Source organism: Oncorhynchus keta, chromosome 9 (genome assembly GCF_023373465.1).
Source record: "Oncorhynchus keta strain PuntledgeMale-10-30-2019 chromosome 9, Oket_V2, whole genome shotgun sequence".
Taxonomy (NCBI): domain Eukaryota; kingdom Metazoa; phylum Chordata; class Actinopteri; order Salmoniformes; family Salmonidae; genus Oncorhynchus; species Oncorhynchus keta.
This window is the reverse complement of record NC_068429.1, coordinates 32035542-32052631: the sequence shown is the minus strand read 5'-3', so window position 1 is coordinate 32052631 and position 17090 is coordinate 32035542. Positions and strand designations below refer to the sequence as shown.

General features: G+C 43.4%; 1 protein-coding gene and 1 pseudogene across 7 annotated transcripts in view; one reads left to right on the top strand and one right to left on the bottom strand.

Annotated features, from left to right (window-relative positions):
* Positions 1-17090, top strand: part of LOC118387561 (ATP-dependent RNA helicase DQX1-like) — a 55619-nt gene that overhangs the window by 35244 nt on the left and 3285 nt on the right. For 4 of the 7 annotated variants that reach the window (XM_052525668.1, XM_052525671.1, XM_052525672.1 and 1 more), the window contains exons 2-7: positions 10429-10828; positions 10975-11168; positions 11726-12146; positions 16083-16382; positions 16567-16666; positions 16791-16949. In XM_052525668.1, coding sequence (XP_052381628.1) covers positions 10502-10828; positions 10975-11168; positions 11726-12146; positions 16083-16382; positions 16567-16666; positions 16791-16949 — 1501 coding nt within the window. In that variant the 5' untranslated portion in view covers positions 10429-10501. Of the gene's footprint in view, positions 1-2946; positions 3088-3116; positions 3661-3823; positions 5040-10428; positions 10829-10974; positions 11169-11725; positions 12147-16082; positions 16383-16566; positions 16667-16790; positions 16950-17090 lie in introns of those variants that run through there. The other 3 variants (XM_035776046.2, XM_052525669.1, XM_035776045.2) reach the window with 3 other exon arrangements.
* LOC118387568 (isotocin-neurophysin IT 1-like) lies at positions 119-4562 on the bottom strand (annotated as a pseudogene).

Below are 17090 nucleotides of genomic sequence, written 5' to 3'. Positions count from 1 at the left end.
GAGTAGGGGTGTTAACTCTGGTGTCCTGGCTAAATTCCCAATCTGACCCTCAAACCATCACGGTCACCTAATAATCCCCAGTTTACAATTGGCTCCTCTCCTGTAACTATTCCCAGGTCGTTGCTGCAAATGAAAATGTGTTCACAGTCAACTTACCTGGTAAAATAACAGATAAATAAAAATGATTAGGTTTTTATTCCCATCACTACATGTAAGAGAGACAGTGTGGTGGTGGGCATGATGCCTGTCAATATTGCCTTAAGAAATTTCCTGTGTACCATAGGCTTTAGCATTCACTTCAGAAGACATAGGACCGTAGGTTTATATGGGTAACATGGGTTTCTCTCACAAGCTGTCGGTTTGTATCTTTGGATAAGACCTTTTACAGCCCGAACTCCTGATCTATTGTACTGTCAGGCAGCTGAGAGGGACTTTGGTCTCATAAAGATGATGTCAGAGGTTGTTTGACTCAGCTCTGTTCCTGCTCTGTTCATGCATCGTAAAGTAAGACATATACATATACAGTACACACAAACACAAAAACTCATCCATACCGTTTATATATTTCAGCAACATCTCGTGGTGAGTTTTAGCGTGTGTGTTTTGGTATTGGAAATACTTGAGACCCGAGTTGACTTGAAACATGCAAAAATGACTAACCAGAAAGTTATGTTTTTGTACAGTAACCTGCATTTGTCTCAGAGCACAAGCCATTACACAAGCAGTTACAAGCAAAAACCCATATTTTACATCTATATATCTGCTGTAGAAAATGTGTGTACATACTGCAGGTATGGCCGACATTGAAACATGCAACAGATTTTTTTACACTATCCTTCAACTCAGGACTGTCCCTGAAAACGTGAATAGGCTGGTTTATTGGTGGACTCTGTGGGAAGGGGTGTGGCTAATCATGTGCAGTAGCTTCATCAGTAGATCGTGGTCATGGCTACAGCTCTCCGGCCACACAGGGAGAGGTCAGGTAGTTCTCCTCCACACAACTATCTGCCTCTGGGGAGCCCATGTAGCAACCCATCCCTTCCCCACAGCAGATACTGGGGCCAAAGCAGCGGCCCCTGTCGCCCGGGCCACACGACATGCACTGGAAAGATAATAGGAAACCGAAAGTTATAGTTACATTGTTATTATAGATAAAAGTGATATATTTATAGAAAAGGGAAGTGGTTTTAAGCTTTGTCGTTTAACAAAAAAAACGGTACAATACAACATACAATATTGACGTACAGTAACCTTTGATTTAACTGTGCAATCTCAACCCTTCCAAGGTAAGAGGCAAGCCTCTATGGCAGGCAACCACCAATCTAGCTCTATAACAGGCACACAGTTACAATAAACAGTAACAAAGTGGAACTGCTGAGAATGACAGTACCTTTCTGGATGGGAAGTCTAGTGCTGATCTCTTGCCTCCTATGGGGCAGTTGGAGATGTAGCAGGCAGTGCACACAGATAGCAGGAACAGCAGACAGAGGGCAGACACTGGGGCGACAGACATTGCCACTGAGAATGAAGGAAAAAATATTTAAGTTTTATAAAGTGGATGCGTCTTGTCTCAGGATAAATATAATATAGTAAGATTAATCATAGTCTATTGTTGCAATATTTTTGCAAATGTCTGTTACAAAAAACATTTCCTGCAGTTATGTTTTTTAAGATTAAAATAGATTTAAAAGATTGTCAGAGAAAATACATACTGTTTGAGACACAAAATGACACACAATGAGTTCAGCTTTCCACAGTTCTACGCCACATTCTTAAACATTATTGTATGAACAACAACAGTAGGAGGGAGGATGTTAAGGGTAAGACGGGAGCTATGACTTCAGAGTTGTTTGTGTGTGTGTGTGTATATGTGCGTGCGTGTATGAGAGAGAGAGAGAGAGAGAGAGGGACATATTTGAGTGTGCGTGTGTGCGTGACAGAGAGAGGGAGTGTGAGAGAGGGACGTATTTGAGTGTGTGTGTGTGTATATATTTTAACTCAGCCTATATAGGCTATGTAACAACTAATTGGAGAAAAAGAGAACTTTAGATAAATAAAGAAATGACTCAAAGGATGATTAAAAGGTTTATTGTCCTCAGAGGGTCCTGCATTAATAATAAGAGCACAGTTGACCTTGACCTCACCATGTCAATCATGTATTTCTCATTATGTTTTATCCTGGACAGATCCTATACATTTAACTCAAGCCATTATTTGAACACTTATTTCCACCACAACTTAATTTTTCGAATTACACTAATTATTTCTCAGTCCAACTAATGGAAAACGTCAATTGATGTCATAGGCCTACATGATAATGATGAAAAATGAACATTGAGAAAGTGTCACGTTCTGACCTTAGTTCCTTTGTTTTGTCTTTTGTTTTAGTATGGTCAGGGCGTGAGTTGGGTGGGTTGTCTATGTTAGTTTGTCTATGATTTTGTATTTCTGTGTTTGGCCTGGTATGGTTCTCAATCAGAGGCAGCTGTCAATCGTTGTCCCTGATTGAGAACCATATTTAGGTAGCCTGTTTTCCATTGTGTTTTGTGGGCGGTTGTTTTCAGTCTTTGTACCAGACAGAACTGTTTCGGTTGTGTCTTTGTTATTTTGTTATTCAGTGTTCAGTTTTGATTATTATTAAAAATCATGAACACTTACCACGCTGCACCTTGGTCCTCACCTTCTTCTACCCACGACAGCCGTTACAGAAAGGCACATTTGGAAAGTCCTAGTGGACATATTTTAATACATAATAAAAATAGCTCATCTTATATTTGTGCGAAAATATGCGACGGACTAAGAAGAATAATTAATTTATGAATTTGTAAAATGTTAATGTATCCGTTTATAAAATTGCTTTGATGAAAGGGTACATCACAGTTGAGACTTGGCGTGTCAAAAATACATTTGATTTCTGACAGACGACAGAGACATGCTCCTCCCCGTTGACTGTCGACTCCACCTGTGATGGGCATTCCGTCTTTTCGGCTCCGTTCACTTGAAAGAGCCGGCTCATTTCGCTCCCAAACGGATCTTAGTGTAAAATGCGACCTAGAACCTACAAATATCAAATGTAAAGCCCAAAAGGTAGGCTACCAGTATATCAGATCGTGAAATGCGCGTTCAAATACATTTTTACCTGGCCAAATTATTAGATGGTCTCAGTGGTTTAGTGTAGGGTATACGCCGCACACCCACGTATTTCTTAATCCCCATTGATACATAACAATTTAGTGTAGTGGAGGTATACGCCACTTCGATTAATAAGGCTGATGGAACAGATCAGAATGTTTAGGTTTAAATGTTGATAAACTATTTCTTCACATTTTAGTCGCAACCATGTACAGACGACGGTAGGGCTTTGGGTGAATGTTCCAAAATGCTATTTTCGGGAAGACTCCGTTCTAAAATGTGCACCACACATGCGAGCGGTTTCATGAACAGAGATGGACATTTCCGTTAGAAATGTTGAAAGAATGGGTGTTTAAATATGCAACAACTATCATGGGTTGCTAATATGACTAGGATAATGCATTTGGCTGCTAGACAATGAAAGAAAGTTTAAAGAAAACGCATACGAGTAGGCCTAAGTGTTTATAAAAAACAATTGCCTACACGTTTCTATGGTGGGGTTTTGGCTATAGGCTACTTTCAAGTAAGGTAAGACATGTCTCATAATATGAACTAAAAAGTCCAGGTGTCAAACAGTTACAGAATACAAATATATATAGCGATGCTAATGATAAGGATTTGGAGAAAGGCCTCTCTCTCTCTATTAAATGTTAATTACAGTAGCTACAAAGTAGCCTATGCCTACCTGTCAGAATGATATGATTATTTGTGTCAATCCAGTAGGCATTTATTTAGCAAGCTACAGAAACACTGCTAACCAAACAACAGTGCTTGGTGCCTGCACACTTGAATTAAACTACACTCAAAAAACAACATTTCTTATTTTTCCCAGACCTCAAAAGTGGACTTTGAACAGCGTTTCCCAACCCTGGTTCTGGAGTACCCCCCCACCGTGTAATTTTGTATTGTAACCCTGGACAACCACACCTGCTTCAACTTGTCAACTAATCATCAAGCCCTCAATGAGCTGAATGAGGTGTGGTTGTTCAGGGCTCCAACAAAAAGTGTACTGTTGGGGGTACTCTGACTTAGAACATAAAATGGTGTTGTTTTTCTGTAAAAAAAGAAAAAAAAAGAAAGTGTGGCTTTGAGAGTGAAAATATGAAAAATAGCGAAAATAGGAAACCTGTGATTAAAAACAACAGCATATATATATTTCAATGGTAGGCCTACTATTAGCCTAGTTATACAGTACAGCTTGGGTTGGCCTAACTTTGAAAAAAACAATATGTGATTTATCGTTTTAGGTCATTCTGAGTGTAGGCTGTCACTGTTTTTCATATAATTTTTGCGTCTGGAAAAAATGGAGTATACCTACTTCTCCAGGCATCACGACACCATTTGTCTTTGGGGCACTCAACATATCAGCTTGGATGGGCTCTCCCCACTCTATTTGTGGTTTCTGCAGTGAGGATTCGCCCTCATTAGTTAATAATTTTGTAACTTATCTGCAGAAAAACGTTGTTTTAAACTCACAAAGCAGTAGTAGCAATATGCAAATCAGGGAGCCAAATTAACGTCTCTTTCGACAATGCTATTCGGTTCCTGACGTTCACCAAAAAGATCCGTTCAAAAAGAGCCGTTCGTTCGCGAACGACCCATCACTACTGCCACGGTGAGTCGGACAAACATGGCGGCGGTTCGGTAGATCAAGACCGGACGACGAGCTTTATTTTATTAATGTCAACAATCACGGATAAACCAGAGGCCGAGAAGAACTGAATAGAGACTCCGTGTATAGTGGCAAACGGAAACATTGTTATTTTTCATCCAAGAAACGTCATACAGGTTTGTGTGACAACAGTGAACAGTAGAACGCTTCACTCACAGCGCAGTGGATAATTATTTTGCTGGACATCCTGAACCTTGTTTGGGATTTTAGGAGACTCCAGAGAAATGTGTGGGAGGTAAGTTGTCAATGGCATTTGACTACGTGGTTCTATGGTTGTTTTCGTCCCAGTTGGCTTAATTATATTTCTTTACTATCGTGCGTGTGTGTCACTGTCAGCTGACACGTATTTCCTGACAGGTCGATACCCGAATCGGGAGATGAGGAGAAAAGAGAATGAATACACACAGCATGGGTTATTGTTGGACGACTGACACAGGTGTTGTCAGCCCTAGTTTATAATTACCAAACGCAGTGTCCATATCAGTCTATTGTCATGGCCATACAGTTCTCAAATATGGTCTCACATTCACATAATTGTTTTGGGGGATGCATTTGCACATAATGCCAAATAGTTCTATACCAATATAACAATGCCTTTGTTTGCATGATAGTAAACGATAGATGTACAAATAATACTAGTCATTGTTGACTATAACATAGTTATGACATGCGATGTCCTGCATCCAGTACTATTAGTTATTTTCCACTGTAAGCCCCAGGCTGACACTAGACCCCTCCCACATGTGATTCATATATGATGTTGAACATTACTATTCAACTCCCCATTCAACCTCCCCTCCTCAACCCATATTCCCCCATGGATGGACTCCCTTCATGCGATGAGCTCTAATGTTTTCCCCATAGCTCATACTAGCCCTCTGTGTATTCTTTGTTTTTGTATGCAGTTATATGTCAGTGTACTCAAACATAGGTAAGTGTCAAGCAGGTCAGGCTACTGGTAACCATGGACCATCAGAAGACAATATATATATATACAAAAGTACAGTTGAAGTTGGAAGTTTACATAAACCTTAGCCAAATACATTTAAACTCAGTTTTTCACAATTCCTGACATTTAATCCTAGTAAAAATTCCCTGTTTTAGGTCAGTTGGGATCACCACTTTATTTTAAGAATGTGAAATGTCCGAATAATAGTAGAGAGAATTATTTATTTCAGCTTTTATTTCTTTCATCACATTCCCAGTGGGTCAGATGTTAACATACACTCAATTTGTATTTGGTAGCATTGCCTTGAAATGGTTTAACTTGGGTCAAACGTTTCAGGTAGCCTTCCACAAGCTTCCCACAATAAATTGGGGAATTTTGGCCCATTCCTCCTGACAGAGGTTGTGTAACTGAGTCAGGTTTTTAGGCCTCCTTGCTCGCACACACTTTTTCAGTTCTGCCCACAAAATTTCTATAGGATTGAGGTTTGGGCTTTGGGATGGCCACTCCAGTACCTCGACTTTGTTGTCCTTAAGCCCTTTTGCCACAACTTTGGAAGTATGCTTGGGGTCATTGTCCATTTGGAAGACCCATTTGCGACCAAGCTTAAACTTCCTGACTGATGTCTTGAGATGTTGCTTCAATATATCCACATCATTTTATTCCTCATGATGTCATCTATTTTGTGAAGTGCACCAGTCCCTACTGCAGCAAAGCACCCCCACAACATGATGCTGCCACACCCGTGCTTCACGGTTGGGATGGTGTTCTTCGGCTTGCAAGCCTCCCCCTTTTTCCTCCAAACATAATTATAGTCATTATGGCCAAACAGTTCTATTTTTGTTTCATCAGACAAGAGGACATTTCTCCAAAACGTGCCATCTTTGTCCCTATGTGCAGTTGCAAACCGTACTCTGGCTTTTTTATGGCGGTTTTGGAGCAGTGGCTTCTTCCTTGCCTGAGCAGCCTTTCAGGGTATGTCGATATAGGACTCGTTTTACTGTGGATATACAGTGGGGCAAAAAAGTATTTAGTCAGCCACCAATTGTGCAAGTTCTCCCACTTAAAAAAATGAGAGGCCTGTAATTTTCATCATGGGTACACTTCAACTATGACAGACAAAGTGAGGGGAAAAAATCCAGAAAATCACATTGTAGGATTTTTAATGAATTTATTTGCAAATTATGGTGGAAAATAAGTATTTGGTCAATATCAAAAGTTTATCTCAATACTTTGTTATATACCCTTTGTTGGCAATGACAGAGGTCAAATGTTTTCTGTACGTTTTCACGAGGTTTTCACACTGTTGCTGGTATTTTGGCCCATTCCTCCATGCAGATCTCCTCTAGAGCAGTGGTGTTTTGGGGCTGTTGCTCGGCAACACAGACTTTCAACTCCCTCCAAAGATTTTCTATGGGGTTGAGATCTGGAGATTGGCTAGGCCACTCCAGGACCTTGAAATGCTTCTTACGAAGCCACTCCTTCGTTGTCCGTGCGATGTGTTTGGGATCATTGTCATGCTGAAAGACCCAGCCACGCTTCATCTTCAATGCCCTTGCAGATGGAAGGCTTTGTTACTTTGGTCCCAGCTCTCTGCAGGTCATTCACTAGGTCCCCCCATGTGGTTCTGGGATTTTTTCTCACCGTTCTTGTGATCATTTTGACCCTACGAGGTGAGATCTTGCGTGGAGCCCCAGATCAAGGGAGATTATCAGTGGTATTGTATGTCTTCCATTTCCTAATAATTGCTCGAACAGTTGATTTCTTCCAACCAAGCTGATTACCTATTGCAGATTCAGTCTTCCCAGCCTGGTGCAGGTCTACAATTTTGTTTCTAGTGTCCTTTGACAGCTCTTTGGTCTTGGCCATAGTGGAGTTTGGAGTGTGACTGTTTGAGGTTTGTAGGTGACCAAATACTTATTTTCCACCATAATTTGCAAATAAATTCATAAAAAATCCCACAATGTGATTTTCTGGATTTTGGTGTCTCATTTTGTCTGTCATAGTTGAAGTGTACCTATGATGTAAATTACAGGCCTCTCTCATATTTTTAAGTGGGAGAACTTGCACTATTGGTGGCTGACTAAATACTTTTTTGCCCCACTGTAGATACTTTTGTATCTGTTTCCTCCAGCATCTTCACAAGGTCCTTTGCTGTTGTTCCGGGATTGATTTGCACTTTTCGCACCAAAGTACGTTCATCTCTAGGAGACAGAACGCGTCTCCTTCCTGAGCCGTATGACGGCTGCATGGTCCCATGGTGTTTATACTTGCATACTATTGTTTGTACAGATGAAAGTGGTACCTTCAGGAGTTTGAAAATTGCTCCCAAGGATACACCAGACTTGTGGAGGTCTACAATTGTTTTTCTGAGGTCTTGACTCATTTGTTTCCCCATGATGTCAAGCAAAGAGGCACTGATTTTGAAGGTAGGCCTTGAAATGCATCCAAAGGTACACCATCAATTGACTCAAATTATGTCAATTAGCCTATCAGAAACTTCTAAAGCCATGGCATCATTTTCTGGAATTTCCAAGCTGTTTAAAGGCACAGTCAACTTAGTGTATGTAAACTTCTGACCCACTGGAATTGTGATACAGTGAATTATAACTGAAATAATCTGTCTGTAAACAATTGTTGGAAAAATTACTTGTGTCATATGCAACATAGATGTCCAAACCGACTTGCCAAAACTATAGTTTGTTAACAAGAAATTTGTGGAGTGGTTGAAAAACAAGTTTTAATGACTCCGACCTAAGTGTATGTAAACTTCCGACTTCAACTATGAATACAGTCGTGGCCAAAAGTTTTGAGAATGAAACAAATATTAATTTTCACAAACTTTGCTGCTTCAGTGTCTTTAGATATTTTTTTCAGATGTTCACATTGTTAAAATAAGTGGTGATCCTAACTGACCTAAGACAGGGAATTTTTACTAGGATTAAACGTCAGGAATTGTGAAAAACTGAGTTTAAATGTATTTGGCCAAGGTGTATGTAAACTTCCATACATGATTTTATCCAGCCTAGTAGTGAAGTTAATCTCGGTCTTATACCATTTTTATCTGAGGTTTCTAGGGTATGTACAAAGGCAGCTTCCATCTAGAGTTTAGACTTTGCGTTATGGACAAATTTTATGCATTGGCTCGGTCCGCATTGTTTGCATATCAGTGTTGCTGATGGTTTTAACACAGAGAAGTGGGTGTTAACCATGACTGATTACATGTGTAAGTGTGTGTGTGTGTGTGTGTGTGTGAGTGTGAGAGAGAGAGAGTGCTCTCGTGTGGATTGCTCCATGCACAAGGGGCAAATGCAGACATTCCAGGAGTGAGTGGAATATCACAGGCCCACAGCTGCTGTACAGAGCTAGAGCTGCTCTGTGCTGTCTGTCACTGAAGCTGTCTGACTTCCTAGGCCTTTCAATGACTAGACTAGCAACTATGCACTCTGCATAGCACAACTGTTACTGTATACTTAGCTAATCAAGGTTGAAAATGGCCTTACCCCTGTGAAAAGTTTGAGGCTTCTTACACCACATCAAACTTTCTATCTCAGGATATAAATCATAACATGTGATATACAGTACCAGTCAAAGGTTTGGACACACCTACTCACTCAAGGTTTTTTCTTTATTTGTACTTTTCTACATTGTAGAATAATAGTGAATATATAAAAACTATGAAATAACTCATGTGGAATCATGTAGTAACCAAAAAAGGGTTTAAACAAATCAAAATATATTTTAGATTAATCAAAGTTGCCATCCTTTGCCTTCATGACAGCTTTGCACACTCTTGGCATTCTCTCAACCAGCTTCACCTGGAATGCTCTTCCAACAGTCTTGAAGGAGTTCCCACATATTCTGAGCACTTGTTGGGTGCTTTTCCTTCAAGCTGCGGTCCAACTCATCCCAATCCATCTCAATTGGGTTGATGTCAGGTGATTGTGGAGGCCAGGTCATCTGATACAGCACTCCATCACTCTCCTCCTTGGTCAAATAGCCCTTACACAGCCTGGAGGTGTGTTGGGTCATTGTCCTGTTGAAAAACAAATGATAGTCCCACTAAGCGCAAACCAGATGGGATGGCGTATCGCTGCAGAATGCTGTGGTAGCCATGCTGGTTAAGTCTGTATACATTGTCACAAAACAACTGATTGGCTCAAATGCATTAAGAAGGAAAGAAATTCCACAAATGAACTTTTAACAAGGCACACCTGTTAATTGAAATGCATTCCAGGCGACTACCTCATGAAGCTGGTTGAGAGAATGCCAAGAGTGTGCAAAGCTGTCATCAAGGCAAAGGGTGGCTACTTTGAAGAATCTCATATAAAATAGATTTTGATTTGTTTACCACTTTTTGGGTTACTAGATGATTTCATATGTGTTTTTTCATAGTTGTGACATCTTCACTATTATTCTACAATGTAGAAAATAGTAAAAATAAAGAAAACACTGGAATGAGAAGGTGTGTCCAAACTTTTGACTGGTATTGTATATATATTACATTTCCTTCAGTGACTCAAGTTTAACACCAGGTCCCTAGCCTCAAGCAAATGAATCCCTATGTCTCAAGACAGGGGTCAACTAGGTTGACTTTAAAACTTGCTCTACAAGCTCTAACACAACAGCATCCATCCAGATAACCAATGCCTCTTTTATTCTTTGTTCCTCTCCGCAGGTAATCTCCAGTCACTCCGTTACCACCCCTTTCCCTTTCTCCCCTTCCGTCTCCCCCCACCCACCCTGCAATTATGGCATCATCCCCTCCTGCAGCCCCCTCGACAACGTCCCCCTCTACCCTCCGCCCTCCCTCAGCTCTGGACTCTCTCTCCATGTCCTCTCTCCTGTCTGGGGACCTGGAAGACGAGGCGGGAGACAGAGGGGGGGAAGAGGGTGGCCTGGGTGACCTGGAGGTGAACCCGTACGACGGCTTGCCCTTCTCGTCACGCTACTACTCCCTGCTGGAGGAGAGGAAGAGGCTTCCTGTTTGGAGCCTTAAGTACCGCCTTCTGGAACATCTGGAGACAAACAGCATGGTCGTGGTCAGCGCCCCCAGTGGCACGGGAAAGAGCACACAGGTAAGAGGCATGCATAATACGTACAAACATGCACGCACACACAGAGGCATGGGCACACACATGAGCGCTGGTGGTGAAGAGCACTCTCACTCTGTCTCCCTCCATCTCTTTGTCTCTATCTCTGTCCCTCACCTTCTCCCTCCAAGGTGCCCCAGTGGTGTGTGGAGTATGCCCAGTCCCATGAGTTCTCCCATGGCTTGGTGTGCTGTTCCCAACCCTACGCTGTGGCTGCAGCGAGTCTGGCCCTCAGAGTGGCTGATGAGATGGACCTGAGTCTGGGCCTGGAGGTGGGCTACTGTGTCCCCCATGATGATGGCTGTACCCCCGATACGCTACTCAGGTGAGGAGGGAGGTAGACACACAGGTGTGCATGAAGATTGGGCCATGTGTATGTACACACACATACACATAGGTACAAGCTTGGGTTACACACCCATCACACTATATGACGGTATTGTATTTCTAAAGTGCTTTTTACTTCAGAAACCCAGCCTAAAACCCCACACGGTGGTTTGTCTAACTGGTTTGTCCACCCTCCTTTCTGCTCTTCCCGGCCTGGATTAGAATATTGTTGTCCTTGTGTTCTTATCTCTTATCTCTCTTTCTCTCTCTGTCTCCCCCTGAGGTGCAATACAATCAAATTAAAAGTGCAATATGCAGAAATTAAGTGAACTATTGGAATTTTAGCAACCAGGAAATGATGGTTGATTTCTACATAGTGCATCTTTAAGACCGGGAAGCATAGAAATAGCACACACAGAACATATTTACCGCTTCTGTGTAAGAATGACAATGTAATGAGAATGACAGATCTATAACTTCATTTCTAAAAAAAAAAAAAGGTTACATATTGCATCTTTAAGGGGTAAGTTTGTTTCTCTCCATGATCTCTCTCAGGTTTGTCAGTGACTCTCTGCTCCTGGGAGAGATGATGTCGGACCCCCTGCTGCGTCAGTACGGGGTGCTGGTGGTGGACGAGGTGCAGGAGCGCACGGTGCCCACCGACGTCCTCCTGGGCCTGCTGCGGGATGTATGTGACCAGCGCTCCGACAACCTCCGTGTGGTCCTGCTCACCGACCCCTCCCTCGCCCCCAGCCTTGCCACCTTCCTGGGTGAAAGAGTTCCGCTTCTAACACTGGGTGAGCCTGTCGGAGGTACACCCGACACACAGACGAGGAGGAGACCACTGGTTGTCATGGAAACGGTGTACAGGGATCCTGGAGGGAGGGAGTCGGCGGCAGCAGCGTGTCATATAGTGTTGGATCTTCACCGCAGGGGGGAGGAGGGGGATGTAATGGTCTTTCTCCCCAGCGCCCAGGTAGATGCACGCACACAACACATTATACTAAATATATCCAAGCTAATCTCATTAACTACTGGGGCTGTTTTTATCAGATCAGTAGACGGTAGATGCCAAGTAGGACTACTGCTGGTACAGAGAGATGGCTCAGTGGGTTACGTTTGGTCGGGTTAGTTAGGGTAGTTAGGGCTAGTTAGTGTAGTTGGGGTTAGTGGGGTACATGCAACAGTAGAGTTGTGATATCACTTCCCACACGATGTAAGTCGTTTTGGATCAAAGTGACTGCTAAATCAACTTATTTTCTATCCCATATTTTCTTGTCCGTTTCTGATCGACTTTCTTCCATCTGAAAATCCCTATTGAACTGAGTCTTATTTCTTAATGCTTTGTTGTGCTGTGTTTTGTAATATGCCATCCTCTTCCTTGTCTGTTGTTGCCTCTCACGAGGGGAACAGAGAAATGGGGGCACTGTAACCTTAGACTGCTGAATGGCATCAGTGTGTATCCGGTGTCCTGGTTAATGCATCCAGAACACACACACACAGATTGATAGATAAATAGATACATACACTTCACCCAGACATGCACATATTTTAGGATATTATTCATTTCCAGCACAGATCCCTGTCATATTCACATCCACCTCTCACATACACACTCCCACTATGTCAACATCACCACACCCTAGCTCCTCGCCGCATTCCCGGCCATGGTTTCAAATCCAGAGGCATACCTGGACTTAAGTACAGTAGTTGACGCCGTGGCTGTAAAACACAGGGCTAGCTACCCAGCAGAACTGATCTGGTTAAGACTTCTTAGAAGAGTCACAGTGAACAGAATACTGTTTGCCAAGTCTCAACTCAGATCAACCTAAACTATGCGTTTAGGGAGAGGGAGGGAGCGAGAGAGGGGTGAAACACGAGAAAGGAGCAGGAGAATGGGCACAGGGGATATACCCCAATATGCTCAAATAGATTATTTATTCATTTAGAGAATGTTTTACTTTTTAAAACAATAAAATCTCATTGGTTTAGATAGCTTAATGTGAGGATGCCATTAAAAAGTGTGAAGACTTTGCCAGGGGGTGAGGTATGGAAGTGGCAAAGATGAGGAGTTGCTTCCACTCTTCCCCTTTAATTGCCCTCAGTCTGTACCCTATGGTCAATCCCTTTAACTGGTTAGCATATGAAATCCCACACAGCTGCAGGAAGGAGGGAGAAAATGATAGCTTTCAAATCCAATCCAATTTTATTGGTCACATACACATCTTTAGCAGATGTTATTGCGGGTGTAGTGAAATGCTTGTGTTCTAGCTCCAGCAGTGTAGTAATATCTAACAATTCACAACGATACACAAATCTAAAAGTAAAAGAATGGAATTAATAAATATATAAATATAAATATTAGGACTAGCAATGTCGGAGTGGCATTGACTAAATACAGTAGATTTATATGAGATGAGTAAAGCAGTATGTAAACATGATTAAAGTGATTAGTGTTCCATTATTTAAAGTGGCCAGTGCTTCCATGTCTATGTATATAGGGCAGCAGCCTCTAAGGTACAGGGTTGAGTAGCCGGGTGGTACCCGACTCGTGATGGCTATTTAACAGTCTGATCGCCTTGAGATAGAAGCTATTTTTCAGTCTCTCAGTTCCAGCTTTGATGTACCTGTACTGACCTTGCATTCTGCGGGGTGAACAGGCCGTGGCTTAGGTGGTTGATGATCTTTTTGGCCTTCCTGTGACATCAGGTGCTGTAGGTGACCTGGAGGGCAGGCAGTGTGCCCCCGGTGATGCGTTGGGCAGACCACACCACCCTCTGGAGAGCCCTGCGGTTGCAGGCGGCGCAGTTGCAGTCCCAGGAGGTGATACAGCCCAACAGAATGCTCTCAATTGTGCATCTGTAAAAGTTTGTGTGGGTCTTTGGGACCAAGCCAAATTTCTTCAGCCTCCTGAGGTTGAAGAGGCGCTGTTGTGCCTTCCTCACCACAGTGTCTGTGTGGGTGGACTATTTCAGTGATGTGTACACCGAGGGACTTGAAGCTTTCCACATTATCCACTGCGGTCCCATCGATGTGGATAAGGGCGTGCTCCCTCTGCTGTTTCCTGAAGTAAACGATCAGCTCCTTTGTTTTTTTTTTGATGTTGGAGGGGTAGAGTGGAGTTTGCAGGGGTAGAGTGGAGAGCGGAGGGGTAGAGTGGAGAGCGGAAAGAGTGGATGCATTTGGAACACTAAACTCTACATTGCATTCATGCACTGCATTTAGGGAGCTTAAATAGCATGTTCTCCTTTCATTGAAATTACAGTGTCTCTACTTGTCCACTCATTCACTTGTCTAACAAAGGACAAGTTTTAGAATGTCAGGAAATAAAGTTTCTCAATAGCGTGTCAAGGTGCCCAGGATAGAACAGTATACAGTGCATTCGGAGTATTCAGAACCCTAACATATTTTGTTATGTTAACAACCTTATTCTAAAGTGTATTTAAAATGTTTTATCTACACACAATACCCCATATTGACAGATATATATACCTGTATATAGGGAAATATTACATTTACAGACCCTTTACTCAGTAATTTGTTGAAACACCTTTTGCAGCGATTACAGCCTCGAGACACTACAAGCTTGGCACACCTGTATTTGGGGAGTTTCTCCCAGGTTTGGAATGGGAGCGTCTCTGCACAGCTATTTTCAGGTCTCTCCAGAGAAGTTTGATCGGGTTCAAGTCCGGGCTCTGGCTGGGCCACTCAAGGACATTCCGAGACTTGTCCCGAAGCCACTCCTGCATTGTCTTGGCTGTGTGCTTAGGGTCGTTGTCCTGTTGGAAGGTGCACCTTTACCCCAGTCTGAGTTCTTGAGCACTCTGGAGCAGGTTGTCATCAAGGCTCTCTCTGTATTTTGCTCCATTCATCTTCCCCTCGTCTCCCAGTCCCTGCTGCTGAAAAACATTCCCACAGCATGATGCTGCCACCACCATGCTTCACTCTAGGGATGGTGCCAGGTTTCCTCCAGACGTGGCGCTTGGCATTCAGGCCAAAGAGTTCAATCTTGGTTTCATCAGACCAGAGAATCTTGTTTCTCATGGGCTGAGAGTCCTTTAGGTGCCTTTTGGCAAACTCCAAGCAGGCTGTCATATGCCTTTTACTGAGGAGTGGCTTCCGTCTGGCCACTCTACCACGAAGACCTGATTGGAAAGGAAAGGGGGATACCTAGTCAGTTGTACAACTGAATGACTTCAACTGAAATGTGTCTTCCGGATTTAACCCAACCCTTCTGAATCAGAGAGGTGCGGGGGGTGGCCTTAATTGACATCCACGTCTTCGGCGCCCGGGGAACAGTGGGTTAACTGCCTTGCTGAGGGGCAGAACGACATATGTTTACCTTGTCAGCTTGTGGTGGAATGCTGCAGAGATGGTTGTCTTTCTGGAAGCTCTGTCAGTGACCATCAGGTTCTTGGTCACCACCCTGATAAAAGCACTTCTCCCCCGATTGCTCAGTTTGGCCGGACGGCCACCTCTAGGAAGAGTCTTGGTGGTTCCAAACTTCTTCCATTTAAGAAGGATGGACGCCACTGTGTTCTTGGGGACCTTCAATGCTGCAGACATTTTTTGGAACCCTTCCCCAGATCTGTGCCTCTACACAATCCTGCCTCGGTGCTCTACAGACAATTGGCTTGGTTTTTGCTCATGCAATGTCAACTGTGGGACCTTATATAGACAGGTGTGTGCCTTTCCAAATCATGTCCAATCAATAGAATTTATCACAGGTAGACTCCAATCAAGTTGTAGAAAAATCTCAAGGATGATCCATGGAAACAGGATGCACCTGAGCTCATAGCATTTTTTTTAATAAGGCTGTAATATAACAAAATGTGGGGAAAGGGAAGGGGTCTGAATACTTTCCGAATGCACTCTATATTATCAACCATCTCTCTCTCTCTCTGTTTCTCAGGAGATAGATGAGTGTGGCTTTCTGCTGCAGAAGGAGGCTGTGGCCCTGAGTCCTCAGCTGGGGCCCCTCAGAGTTCTACACCTTCATACAGGCCTTGGGGGGGCCACCCAGCGCGTCTACGAACCTGAGCCAGAAAGGCCTTCTGGTGACACGGAGGGGTCTGAAGGACTGGAAGGGCCAGGGATAGGGGTGGGGATGGGAGTGAGGCGCAAGGTTATCCTCACAGACACCCTGGGGGAGGCCTCCTTTTCTCTATCTGCAGTACGCTACGTCATAGACACAGGCATGCAACTCAAGACAGTGAGTATTCATTTATCAGAGGTGGGAGGGAGAAGGAGTGTGTGTGGTACTATCCCACAAAGTGGGCTCATCCCCGTTGTCAAATGTGGCAATGCTACAATGCCGCATAACCTCAACAACTATTGAGGTGTACCGAGTTGCAGTGCCATGCATAACCTCCCACTGTTCTGCCTCTGTGTAATAGGTTTACAACCCTCAAATCAGAGCGGACTCACAGGTCCTGCGTCCAATCAGCCGGCACCAGGCAGACATGCGGACGCAGAGGGTAAACGGTGACCTACCAGGTAGGTTAGGGTCAATCAAGCCGTTTAAAAAAATCATCATGGAATGTGGTGTTTTTCTCATTTAAGAGAAGGGACAACTATCCTCTCTATGTGTTCTTCTGACCCCTCTCTCCTGTCCCTCCAGGTCTGTGTTTCCGTCTGTACCCCCAGGCTCTTTATGAGGAGGGCATGGCAGAGGCCCGCAGCCCGGGGGTGATGGAAGAGAACCTCAGCCACCTGGTGCTGCTGCTCAAGAGGCTGGACATCGCTGACATGGGCCAGTGCAAGTTCCTGGACAGGCCTGGTAAGGAGGGTCACGCATCGTCTAGCTAGTTGAGTCTTGCTCTTCTCCTTTGAATGAATAAAGTGCACCTTTTTTTCATGGGAGTTTGTGTTTACTAGGTACCTTCTATTTTGTGATATCAGACAAATTATAAATATAATA